General features: G+C 35.5%; 2 protein-coding genes and 1 long non-coding RNA gene across 5 annotated transcripts in view; 2 read left to right on the forward strand and 1 right to left on the reverse strand.

The window, feature by feature from the left end:
* Positions 1-7,280, forward strand: LOC114881036. Its single transcript, XM_029197641.2, has 4 exons — positions 1-1,682; positions 2,341-2,604; positions 2,667-2,846; positions 6,793-7,280. The coding sequence occupies exons 1-4, from the start codon at positions 1,344-1,346 to the stop codon at positions 7,159-7,161; spliced, it is 1,152 nt and encodes a 383-aa protein (XP_029053474.1). The 5' UTR covers positions 1-1,343; the 3' UTR covers positions 7,162-7,280.
* The window catches only part of LOC114881037, a 26,765-nt gene continuing 20,699 nt past the window's right edge, over positions 7,120-13,185 (reverse strand). For 2 of the 3 annotated variants that reach the window (XR_003790203.2, XR_003790205.2), the window contains exons 2-3: positions 7,274-7,405; positions 7,120-7,209 (exon numbers count right to left, since the gene is read on the reverse strand). This is a non-coding gene — a long non-coding RNA (uncharacterized LOC114881037). Of the gene's footprint in view, positions 7,210-7,273; positions 7,406-9,595; positions 9,637-13,185 lie in introns of those variants that run through there. The other variant, XR_003790204.2, reaches the window with a different exon arrangement.
* The window catches only part of LOC114881035, a 3,177-nt gene continuing 2,171 nt past the window's right edge, over positions 12,180-13,185 (forward strand). The window contains exons 1-2 of the mRNA XM_029197640.2: positions 12,180-12,827; positions 12,935-13,141. The gene's annotated coding sequence lies outside the window, so the exon portion shown is untranslated. The remainder of the gene's footprint in view (positions 12,828-12,934; positions 13,142-13,185) is intronic.

A 13,185-nucleotide genomic window follows, 5' to 3' on the forward strand; every position in this document is an offset into this window, starting at 1 on the left:
TACCCACCTAAGAAGAAAGTAAAAGTTGTTGAAAAAAACATAATTTGTATTACTAAGTGGTCATTTGCTTGGGCAAATTAAAAGCAAAGGTTAAGACAAGAATTTCTTAGAAATGATCTTACTATAATCAATGTTATTTTAAAAACATCCTGTTAATCTTTATAATTAAATTTAAAGAAATATTCAGCAGTGTTTAAGAAATATCATTTGTATTGCTGTTAAGTGGTCATTTGCTTGGGTAAATTAAAAGCAAAAGCTGACAAAAGATTTTTTAGAAATGATCACACTATAATCAAAATTATTTTACAAAAATCCTGTTAATCTTTATAATTAGATTTAAAGAAACATTTAGCAGTGTTCAAAACTCAAAGCTAAAAATGACCAAAAATGATAAGAAATGATAAAAAATGGCACAAAATATAGAACTACTATACTGAATACACTAATCATTAAATAATGTTCAAATTGAATACTATTTTAATATATCATTTTTGGTCATTTATAATAAAATGCAAACTGCAGTAATCCAAGATTCAAGAACATCAATCTTTCTTGAAGGAATCTCGAAATGACCACCCAACTGAAAACCAGTAATCGTCAATACGAAATTGCGAAAGTAATAAATTAATAATCGAGGCATAGAGACAGGAGATTCATAGCTGTTCATTCCTATGAGGGAGCAAATTTTTCGAAGATTAAACACGTGGAAAAGTAAAGTAGACCGACCCAGTTTTGGTCAACTTTGAGTCTTTGTTCATATGGGAGGGGTACCGGAACGATGGTTTTGTGAGAAGGGGCCCCCTGTACGACCCCGTGGCCATATAAGCAACGACTCCTGCCATTGTCGGGACAGAGTGTTTCATCCCTTCGTTGATTCGCACATCGTTCCATCGACGATCAAGGTAACTTCGTTTCAGGATTATAAGCTTTTAAGAAGGCTCCTTAACTCGTGTTTATCCTGTATTTATCAAACTACTAATTGATAATAAACCATAGTTCGCATAATGAGTATCTCCGTGAACGTTGACAGCTGCTGTAAGATGCATTCTCTTTTTATTGAGGAACGTACAATGTGTTAATTGCTTATCTTCTTGCAGGAGTCAGTCTGGAAGATATAGAAACTTTTAGTATACTAATAGCGATACAGTAATATTGTTTTGATTCTAATCTTCAATCTAAATACTAATTACTCATTTTAAATAATTCATACTTTAGATCTATTTTTTAAAAAAAATTGAAGCAAGCAAGGATATTATATAATTGCTCTCCAAATATTGAATTTTCCTGAATTATTCAACTTGTTCTTTGTATAATATCAATTTTAAATTGAATGTTACTATAGGATGCAGTTTGGAATCATCTTCGTGACAGTGGCAGCCACGTTGCTGCAGGGTGGCCAGAGCGGTTTTGTGTCCATCAGAATGCCTTACTTGAATCCGGCAGGTGTAACCTACATCAACAATGTCGAGCCTGAGGCACATCTTTACGGGCTTCCTGCTAGAGTCGAGGCTCAGCATGTTGGATACGCTACCGCCCAAGTGCCAGCAGTAGCTGCTGTGCCCTATGTCAAACACGTGCCCACTGTATCTCATGTGCCAGTAACGAAAATTGAAGCTCAACATGCTCTCTTGGAGAAGCAGTTGGATGTAGTGAAACCAGCCGTTTCGACCCGCAAGTTTGAAGTAAGTCATTGAAGTCTTTAAGTATGTACATAGATCCTCTCCTTGAAATGGAAAGTTCTCCTCTTCTTGTTCTGGGAAGTCCTCGTTTTGAAATGGAAAGTTCTGCTCTCCTTGAAATGGGAAGTTCTCTTCTTGGTCTGGGAAGTTCTCCTCTTCTTGTTCTGAGAAGCTCTCCTCTTCTTCTTTTGGGATGTTATCCTCTTCTTATTCTTAGAAGTTCTCTATTTTATTTATAATAATCTTCTTTTACTATGGTTTTGGTAGTCATAATTCCTCCTTAGGAGGGCTTTTTCAACTTCTTCCTATCAACTTCTCCTCAGTTCTCCATTCTTCTTTCCATCTATGACACTTTCACCTGAAATTGAAAATTGTTCTTTGTTAAAATTAATTAACAAATACTTAACGAATACATCTTTGTTTACTAAATTTATCCTATCCTCAGCTTTCTTTATTAGAATGTACCCTAATATCACCCATTTTATTGAAATCTATCTTCATACTGTCATTTTTTATTAAATTTATTCTAACCTAAGCTGTCTTTATTAGAAACTGTTTTAATATCACCTATCTTACTTAAATTCTGTCCTACCGACATCTTGTTTTAATAAAATCATCCTACCTTCAGGTATCTAGTATCTCTACTATCATCTTTTGTTAGGTCCGTCGTCCAGCAATTCAGAAGCAGTTCTTCGACATCGAGGAACGCGTTGTGGTTCGTCCAGCTGGATCAGCCGTGCTCGAATTGGACCAACCAACCTCGAAGACACCTAAAGGACCAGCAGTGATCCAATCTCTGTATCCCCACTATGAATCCGTACAAGCAATTGGCCAGCAAGTTGTTTCTTCTACTCCAGCCCCTAGTGATGATGAAACCGTAGTCGTGGACAATCCTGAATTCCGTAATCGTGCAGTACAGGACCAGGTACGATTTTAATTCTACTCTTAATAATAATGAAAGGTACTTAATAATTGTTTCTAATACAGGCTAACGCATCTGGAGCGCAAACAAGACTCAACTTCAATGGTGCACAATCAGAAGACACCTTTGTTGCTCATGATCCATCACCAAACGTAGTTGTAAGTCCTAATTCCACTCCTGAAGAGGACAGACAGAATCAAAACAGGCTGCTCGAGTTGCTCACTGCTCGTGGAAACGTTGCTGAGGTAATTTAACAAATTCTTAATATTTTCTTATTTATTCAGCTCCACTGGTAAGGTGTAGTACCGTAAAAGTTGGATAATTAGTCAAAATTCAGGACCCAAACCGGACAGTTATGAAGCAGCGGATTTTGCATTATATTTAAGAAATTAACGAAATTGCGTTAAAATACCTTTTTAGTTTAGGAAACGGGTATTGAAGATCGACGAGCAATTTGCAATTATAGTAAATCCTCTCACATTGTCCGTAAACTGGGAAGCGAAAGTGGACAATATGGATAGAACCGATATTATTACTCGAACCTCGCGGCTGCTTTTGATCAGCGGCGACAAGTCACAAAAGAGAAGGATGGCATGAAAGTCGTAGCAACCAAGAAATTAACAACAGTTTAACTTTCTTATTTTTAGATTTTTGTACATGCAAATTGTTTTAACATATTGGTATAATTTTTCTGATTAAAATGAGACCAAACATGACATAATTTGGACTGTATGGACGAAAAAAGATTCGCATTGGGAATGTTTTCTTGTACGTAAAATAAGTAAATATGATCCAAATTTTATCGTGTTTGGTCTCATTTTAACTAAAAAAATCTCAACATGTTAAAAAAATTTGTGGATAAAAAGAAGTAAAATTAAGAAAGTTATATTATTTTACTATAAACTGAACTTTCATCAAGGAAGTAGCGCTGCGTGTTGCGTATTCCAATGAAGAGAACATAGACGTAGGAAGAAATCGGTGGACAAAGTGGGTAGAACAACATAGGGACAATGTGAGGGGATTTAGACTAGATCTATATTATCGGTCGGTTCACGGTCCGCTCTGAGACCGGTAAAATCTTACCGTATCCATACTGCGGTAATTAGTGATATCTCGTAAATTCCACCGATTTCGATCGTTTTTTAATATATTATTGGGATGATAATTCTTAGTAACTTTTTCCTATACATATAATCGCCGCTCAGCTTTAGTTTTAGAGATATTTGCAAAAGAAAATTGCTACTATTACAGTGAATTCTGCGTTACACTGACAATGGGCGAAGGGCACGCGAAGGAAGGATTGCAGCCAATCCACTGCCGGCGTGAATATGTGTTAGAGTCACACGCTGCGATAGAATCAACGCAACTCACAATCAGTGTACAGGTCCGTGGCAATGTGTGCGTTAGTATGGGATGGCTGGTTTCTGTAAACACAGCATGGTAAATACCCATCAAGCAGTGTACATAACGGGTGGAACTTAAAAATCTAATATTAATTTAACCTAACCTAACCAAACCTAATTTAATACTAAAATTAAATTAGTGAATTAGCTTAGGTTAAGTTAGGTTAGATTAATATTCCGGCCGCCATGAGGCAGTCGCCTTTGCAAGCCAAAATTCAAAATCCATTGAAATCAGTCAAGTTCGATTTTTTAGTTCACTCGTTATACTCCTTAAGTTTACGCTGTCGGAATATGCTTACAGAAAGAGGAGATACATAAGTGGTAGTCCTATGCTGATCCACACACCGCCACGGACGTATAGGTATACGCAGAATTCATTGGTATAGTAGCAACTTTCGTTTGCAAATATTTCGAAAATTGAGGCCGAGCCGCGGTTATATGTATAGCAAAAAGTTGTTTAGAATCATTATCCCAATAATATATTAAAAAATTATCGAAATCGGTGGGGTTGGCGAGATATCGATAATTACTAATTATTCATACTGCTATACCACATTCCAACCGCACTTGGTCTACTTTTGTTCTGCCAGATTTCGAACTTCGAGCATTCTTCAGTCTGGAATTGTTCGTGCTCCAGTATTATAGCTATTCGTTTAGATAAAGATAAAAAAAAAAACATAAAAAATCGAAAGAATATGAATAGAAGTATATGGGTGCATCCAAGTTTAATGATGAGACAAAGTGAAGGCAAATATACGTTGTATCGTCATTTAATGAAAGATGAAGAAAAATTTATGAAGTATTAAATTTTATATGGCACATACTTCCTTTGCACTGCGAGTTAGTTGCAAAAATGATTGAAGACGGACCGACGTTGAAACAAAAGACTATTCACATTATCGAAACAGGTCCCGACAAGCCCAATCACGCTCCAGGAAAATGTTCTTCGTGATTGATCAGGATCGGAGCGTGATCGGATCGAAGCTGGAGCGTTACGCATAGTATGAATATGCTTATACATTACATTGTATTATATTTTACTGGGCCGAGAGTGGACCATAAGCATACCGTGAACCAACTGATAGCGTGGATCCAGCGGTGAACTTGTACAGTGTGATTCTCTTGCTACGCAAGACAAAAGCCGTGCCGCACAATCGAACCCTGCTGTTTTTGCGGGTAAAGAGACCCAGGGGCCATATCGCCGGACCCATGACTGCTCTGTGTGTGTTTGTGGCTGAGACGAAGACAAGAAACGGAACAACAGGGATTCCATTGTGCGGCACGACTTATGTCTTGCGTAGCGAGAGAATCACCCTGCAGAAAAACTACTCCTCTGATTTCAACGATTTTTAAATATGTTTTAAAATTCGACATCTTAAACAACTTTTTTCCTCTAAGCTATATGTCGGACGTGATTAGTTTGCTTAATATTCGCGAGAGAATATTGTTACTACTGCGGCGAATTGTGCCTATACGCATGCGCCCATGATCGCGTGTGCGCCGGTTCGCTTGCCTATCGTTCCTGAAAGCAACACCATGTGGTCTCGCTCCTGGGAAAGAGACGAGTGAACTGAAAAATCAAATTATATTTTACAATTATATTCTTACGTTTGACTGGCGTGGCCGGTCGCCATAAAGCGGTCGGAATATTAATGTAATCTAACCTAACCTAACTCAGACGTATAAATAACAAAAGAAATAAAATACCGCCAACATTAGTACGAACGGCAGACAATCTTATAGTGCACAATGATTAATAGTAATATTGATGGAATATAATGTTTTCCGTTATTTATATATCTAAATTAGGTTAGGTTAGGTTGTATTAATATTCCGGCCGCTTTTAGGCGACCCGTCACGCAAGTTCAATGTCAAAATTATTGAAATTAGTAATTAACTTTGATTTTAAGCTGACCCGTTATATAGACAGTAGCCAGGATAGGTAGTGCTGTTGACAGAAACAGTAGATAAGCGAGGGTCTCTTGCCGACGCCCACCCAGACGCGGACGTATACATACAAACGATATTCAATTTACGATTAGTAGTATGTACTCATAGTTTTTCGCGAATATCTCGCAAACTATTCAAATCCGACATATAGCTCATAGGAGAAAAGATGCTTAAAATGACGAATTTTACAACATATTTAAAAGTCATCGAAATCGGATGGGGGGGGGGGGTCGTTTTTCTACAAGTTCATCCAGTGAATTAGGTTAGGCTAGGTCAAAGTACTATCCTGGTCACCTCCTGGCGAGCAGGTATACAATGCTGAGTTTTAAAATCATTGAAATTAGTTAAATTTGATTTTTAAGCCCACATCTTATGTATACAGAAATAGTAGAGAAGCAGTGATCCCGTCCTGGCGCGTAAGTATGTTGAGTACTTACGTGAGAACGCACGTGAGTAGGCAGAATTCAATGCAATACTTTTTCGACAATATCTCGAAAACTAAGGCTGAGCCGCGGTTGTGTGTATAGGAAAAAGTTGTTCAAAATGTTGATTTCTACAATAGATTTCAAAATCATCGAAATCGATGATAATTATCTTTCTAAATAATTATCAAAATTTCATTGAAAAAAAAAATCGAAAATCAAAAAGTTTTATTATTGCATTAGTATTGTCTCATCGATATTCCAGTTCAGATTAGGGTGCACTATTTACTGGTCCAGCTTCGCAGTTCTTCAAGGGGGACCCCGTAGTTATCCAATGGATCTACCCGGGCACTTATCCAACTTCTACTGTACTCAGTCTCTAAATATCATCTACTGACAGAGAAATGCTCTTACAGGTGGGATTCGGTAATCTCGGACTCGCCAAGTCTGCAGTTGGAGACGCCGGTCAGATAAGAAGTCGGGTAATCTCCGCAACTCCTGCTCCAGAATATGCGGACTCGGCTGACGAACGCGTGTCTACACGACGAGTCGTGGTTAGCAGACCCATCGAAACTCTTCAAGAAGTGAACGTCGTGGAACCAGCGACGAAAATTGAAAGAGTATCCGTGCATCAACCCACCCTCATTAAAACAGCACGTCTCGACCACGTTCAGGTTCACGGTTCCGTACCAATCGTCGGGAAGGCTCTTACATCGACCATCGCTCATACTGCAGTTCCAGTTTACCAGAAGACTTTCTCTCCAGCTTACGAATACTACCATTAAACCGGGAATGACTCTAACTTCTGTGCGTTCAGAAACAGGATAGTAGATCTGAAAAATAGAAACTTATCAAAAATTGTTTTTCATCTATTTTTGTTTATTTGTATGAGCTTACCTGAATGATTAAGATAAGTTGGGTAAGAGGATTAAAATTGTAACAGTTCGTTGATCCTTGTAATTGTATGCTTTTTACACTTGTTCAGGAAAGTGTTATAGACTAACTTGTGTACTCCTTACGTAAATTATCCTATGAACATGTGGAAACTTTTGTACTATATATTTGTATTTTGTATTGTGAAAAACTTTATATAAAATACGGAAACGAGAACTAGTGGTTGATTTATTTTCAACGTCGATTGTTACCTTAATATTCAACGAAAGTTAAAAAATAAAATATCATTATAGTTAATTTTTACAAATTTAATTGACTATAATTCTAAGTTAAACTAAAAATAATTCAATTCTATTTTGTAACAAATTTTTGCATTCACATTACTGTAAAATATTTGGCTTCTTTTTCTCATTAAAAATTTTTTATTTTTCTACAGCAATCGTTACCTTGATAATCAGATAAAGTTGAAAAATAAAATATCATTATACAATAGTTAATTTTTACAAATTTAATTGTGAACAATTCTAACCCAGACTAAAAAGAATTCAATTCTATTTTTTATCAAATTTTTACACTCACACTGCTATAAAACATTCGCCTTCTGTTTCTCATTAAAATTTTTAATAGCAGTATTTGAAGTATATTAACGAAGTTATTAAATAAATGTTACTTGTAGTATGCAACTAGAAAAAGTTTAAACTCGCCGAGCAATATCCTCGAACGATATAAAAACCAGTTTACAATTAATTTATGCATCCAGACGATCAAAAAGCCAATTCAAGTACAAGGTCTCGCATAATTCCTCAGCCATTGCCTTTCATTTTTTCCGTCAACGCTTTCCTTTCATTGGATCTCTCATTGAATTGTACGTATTATTTGCGATACTAAAAAGCAACTTCCTGTAACAGGCAAGTCAGTTCCGACAAGGGTAACCACTGCCTCTGGCTACTGCCTATAAGGACATAACATTGGCCTAAATACCACGGCGTATCCGTTCCTTTGTATCTTTTACCTATCTTTCACAGAACGTCTAAAATCATTAACAAATGAAAGTAAATGAATTTTAATTGTATCCTTCTAGAAAATTGTATAAACCTGAACGATTCAATTAATTTGTAAACGAGACCCTTCTTTTTGTTATATGGAATTGTTACCACTTTTACTTTAACCCTTGAAGAGCGAGGTCTGGTCGAAACCCAAACTTACGTAATATACAGGGTGAGGATAAAGTACCGAACCGGTGAAATATCTCGAAAACAAGACAGTTTAGGAAAAAGTATTTGATACATAAGTTGTAGGGTTTCAATAGATGTAAACCCCCACTTTTTATTTAATTTTCTTGTAGCTGACATTGAGAGCTTTTCCAAACACTTCCATGAGCTTATTTCGGTTGAATACTTTTCGAGATATGAGTCGATAAAGTTCAAGTACCGCCGCGCCAGTAGCAGTAGCCAAGGTGTACCGCGTGAAGGTTGCATGGTCGGATTACACCTCACTATGTGCGTGTGTGTGTATGTGGTATATCAACATATCAACGGTTATTAAACTCATTTCGTTAGTTATTCACCTTGGTTATTGCTAATACTGGCGCGGCGGTACTTGAACTTTATCGACTCATATCTCGAAAAGTATTCAACCGAAATAAGCTCATGGAAGTGTTTGGAAAAGCTCTCAATGTCAGCTACAAGAAAATTAAATAAAAAGTGGGGGTTTACATTTAAAATTTTTAACTTCACCTTGATAGCTCCTCCATACTTACGCTCAAGGTCAAATACGTACCACTGACTGACTGATGCATCTATTGAAACCCCACAACTTATGTATCAAATACTTTTTCCTAAACTGTCTTGTTTTCGAGATATTTCACCGGTTCGGTACTTTTTCCTCACCCTGTATACATATAGGGAGATTAACCTGAAGTTAAATGTATAATTTGTAAGCGATAGTGTTTCATATATTTCGAAAATAATTTTTAAAGGAACAGTGTAAAATTTAGAAAATGAAAATAATATGACATACAAAATTAAATTGAAATGGAGTTTCTCTCCATGGTCCGGTTTTCAAGGATTCAATTAATAATACTCTGTGCAAACTTAAGAATTTAGCTTCTTTTTGTTAGTTAACACTTTGGGGACAGAGCATTCTTGAGCTTGCACAGAGTATTATTAATTTAAAGTAAAAGATTTTTTATGACTATCAGCGTTCGATGAGGTTACAATCGAACTTACTTACAAATTAAAAATTAAGTAGAAAAATAAATAAATAAAGAATGAAACATAAACTACCATATAAAATTACGGTAATTATTCAGAAGTTTGTCCTCACCGATTTTCGTGACCTTGAAATATGTTGTCAAGGTCATCATTTTAAACAACTTTTCCCTATACATGTTACCGCCGCTCGGCCTTAGTTTCCGAGATATTCGTAAAACACTGCAGTTATACTTATGTCACCAGTACACTGTATTCCGGGACAAATGTAGACTGAATAGTGATTGAAAGAGTGATTGAAGTGGTTTGAGGTTAGGGTTAGGGTTAGGGTTAGGGTTAGGTTAGGTTTAGGTTTAGAGCGTACATGGCGTGATACGAGAGCTAATATTCCTCGTTATGGAACTCGTACGTCTCATTACGTGGAATATATATAGCTGAGTTTTTATTCCGACGTCAACATGATGTTAATGAGCGTATAATGGCATTTTGCGACATGATTGACAAAAAACGATTTCTGACAAAAAACAAAATGAATAATTGGTATACAATATATAAAAAGTGAAAGAAAGAGTAATTATAACGTGAAAAAATCAAAAACAAAACCCTAACCCTAACCCTAACCTCAAACCACTTCAATCATTCTTTAAATCACCATTCAGTCTCCATTTTTCCCGGAATACAGTGTACTCGTAATCTAAGTTTAACTAAAGATTTTTGCAAATATCTCGGAAACTAAGGCCGAACGGCGGTAACATGTATAGGGAAAAGTTGTTCAGAATTATGACCTTGACAACATATTTCAAGGTCACGAACATCGGTGAGGAGGACCAACTTCTAAATAATTACCAAAATTACTTTTCATCGCGACAGAAATCAACATACATTTCAATGAAATTAATAATTTCTGTAATTTAAAATAAAAAATCAGAGATCCGTCATTTTAAGGAGTTTGATAGTTCTAGTGTTAAGGGGTTTCTCTAAAAAAATTATTAATTAATTTCAAATTACGAACTAAAAATGTGTATATAAAACTTTAAAGGCATTCTTTTCGTAATAATATTGCTGAAGCTGGTAACCATGATAACTCCGGAACGCATGGCCGGATTCATTTGAAATTTTGGGAATACATTCAGTAGATGTATAGTTTTCATTCAACCTAAAACTTTTTCGATGCGTTTAAAACAAAAAATTTGGTACTCAAAAGACTACGCAATTTTATCTTAAAAATGGAACCAAAGAAATGAAAACGCTATAATTTTTTTAATTTTCAGTATTTTTCCACGATTCTAGGTCTAGCTACACTCGTACAGATTAAGAATCGTTTCAGTTCTTTCGTTTTAGATAACTGTAACAACTACAATCGTAGTTACCGTTCACAAACGTTTTTTGGGGAAGCTACCACAGAATGGCTGAGATGCTATTATTTGTAAATAGATTGTGAAAGTTTATGCAAATGGATATTTTAGAGAAATAGACGAAACAAATGAGATTTTGTCGAAATATGTTTCATTATTAGGACATTTCAAAAATATAGCTTTTTATTTTGCATATTGCATATATCTTGCATATTCTTTACATTTTTTGCATATACAGAATTTGTTCACAAATTAGCTCGAGTAATTATTAGAACTTGTTCAATTTTGTCATTGTAAGTTTACAATTTAGTTAACTAACTGTGGTTTTAATTAGTATACGTAAAACCTGGATATAAAGTAATACATGTATGTATATGTATATACATATATGTATATTGTATATATATAGTATAATAGTTTAATAATTTAATAATTAAAATGTTCAATACAGTTTAATATAGTTTAATAAATGTTTAATACAGTTGCAAAGGCGTTTAAAGGTTTTGATATTCATGTTACATTGTTTTGTAGTATATCATTAATTTTTTTTATAACAGTTTCTGTAATCCACATATAATGTTAAATATATTGATTAAATACAATTGTACAAATTTTCTAGTCTCTACGCAAGTGCTTATTTATTAATTGTATCCTGAATATACTTTGCATACATCGTACATATATTTTGCATATTCACTGCATATCGTAACTGTATAAACTTCCGCAGTCTACTTATAAATTTTATGGTTGAAAAGATACTGATATATTCCTTAAATGTAGTATAACATATCCGAAAAGTTTTACATGAATCTGTTTCGTCGTTTTCATTTGAAAAATTCTCAAAGATTAGCCTACTTTGGGCACTGTTGCACTAGGGAAACCCCTTGATTCAAGGATTTCGAAAAAAGAAAGGATCCGAACGTGAGCGAAGAAAGTGAAATAGCATAGCGTTGCAAGACGGCAGAGAGGTTTGGAATTGTGAATTGTGCAGTCTCGTTAACGTAGTCGAACCCGGATACTGTCGCCGAAGAAACATGATTACGCGTAATGTATAAACCGGAAAACTGTGAAAAAATTCACAAGAACCTGCGTGGGCGGTTGAAACTCACCAGGTAGTACTAAACTAACAGAGTACATAATAGTTCATTCAACTCTCAATGATTCGTTTACAATAATTCATAATATAAATACTGAATAATTAACACATTATCCACAGACTATAAATAAAATCAATACCACCTTATAATTAACAATAACTAAAGATTAAAAGGTGTAACCTTTCTTCTTAATTAAAGTACATCTAACTTTCATTATTTCAACTAAGTTATATGTGAATTTGTAATAATAAAAAAATTATTAATTGGTTTTTCTTTAACAGCAGACACTGTCAAAAAAAAACCCTGTTAATAGGCTTCCGGTAGATAAAGTGTTAAATTGCTTATTAAATAATGAAAGTGCACAATACTTGTTACAACATTACAATTCCAAACGTATAATACAAATCAATGAAACGCAAGGAATTCGTAAATATTTTGGGACGGTTCTTTCCCTTTTCACTTCTTTTCAAAGAATAATTCAGCTGGCATGGTGTTCATCGAATTACATGCTATGAATTTCTTAAAAGCCTCTGTTTTAAATCGTCGTGTAATATGCAATTTGGAAGGTGTAAAGTTCGAACGTGCTTGGAAAGAAGTTACTGTATTTGATCCTGACCAGAATTTCTTCCAAAATTTGTAACAGCCAGTCAACATTTTAAATCTTCCAATCCCTCTCACAAATGTCTAATGATTCATAACACTAAATCCACACGCAACAGTATATCGGGTGTCCTAACATCTACTACCTCCTTTCTGAGCCTGTAAACTGGATCAAGAAACAGTGAGAAGGTCGTGGATGAACAAGTAACCGGTGATCGCGGATGAAGGGATCTTCACCCTTGAAACGTTTTAAGGAGAAACAGAGCGGCCTCGTCGGTCTGTGAGGTCCATGGAGGTACAGTCGGAAGACGGATAATGACCAAGAAAAGTCGTTCGTAACCTTAGCTTCAAGAGTACTGCCATCTACTATATAAGTAACACTGTAACGGATCTTGACTTCAGTTAGACACGCGACTGAGAAATAACTAGATCCTTCGGGTGGAGTGCAGTGCGCGAGAGGTGAGTGGATGAAGAAAGAAGATCAAAAAGAGGAGCACGGAAGTGCAAGCGCGGTACCGGGAAGCGAAAGGAAACTTCCAGTCAACGATTTGGCACCAATTTTTTAGCTGAACCATTTGGCAAACCCTAACTTAACAGAAAAAATTTCTTGTTAGTGGTTTGAATTTTCTTTTGTTAAGTATAATGTGTAGAAA

Source organism: Osmia bicornis, chromosome 8, assembly GCF_907164935.1.
Source record: "Osmia bicornis bicornis chromosome 8, iOsmBic2.1, whole genome shotgun sequence".
NCBI classification, from domain to species: Eukaryota; Metazoa; Arthropoda; class Insecta; order Hymenoptera; family Megachilidae; genus Osmia; species Osmia bicornis.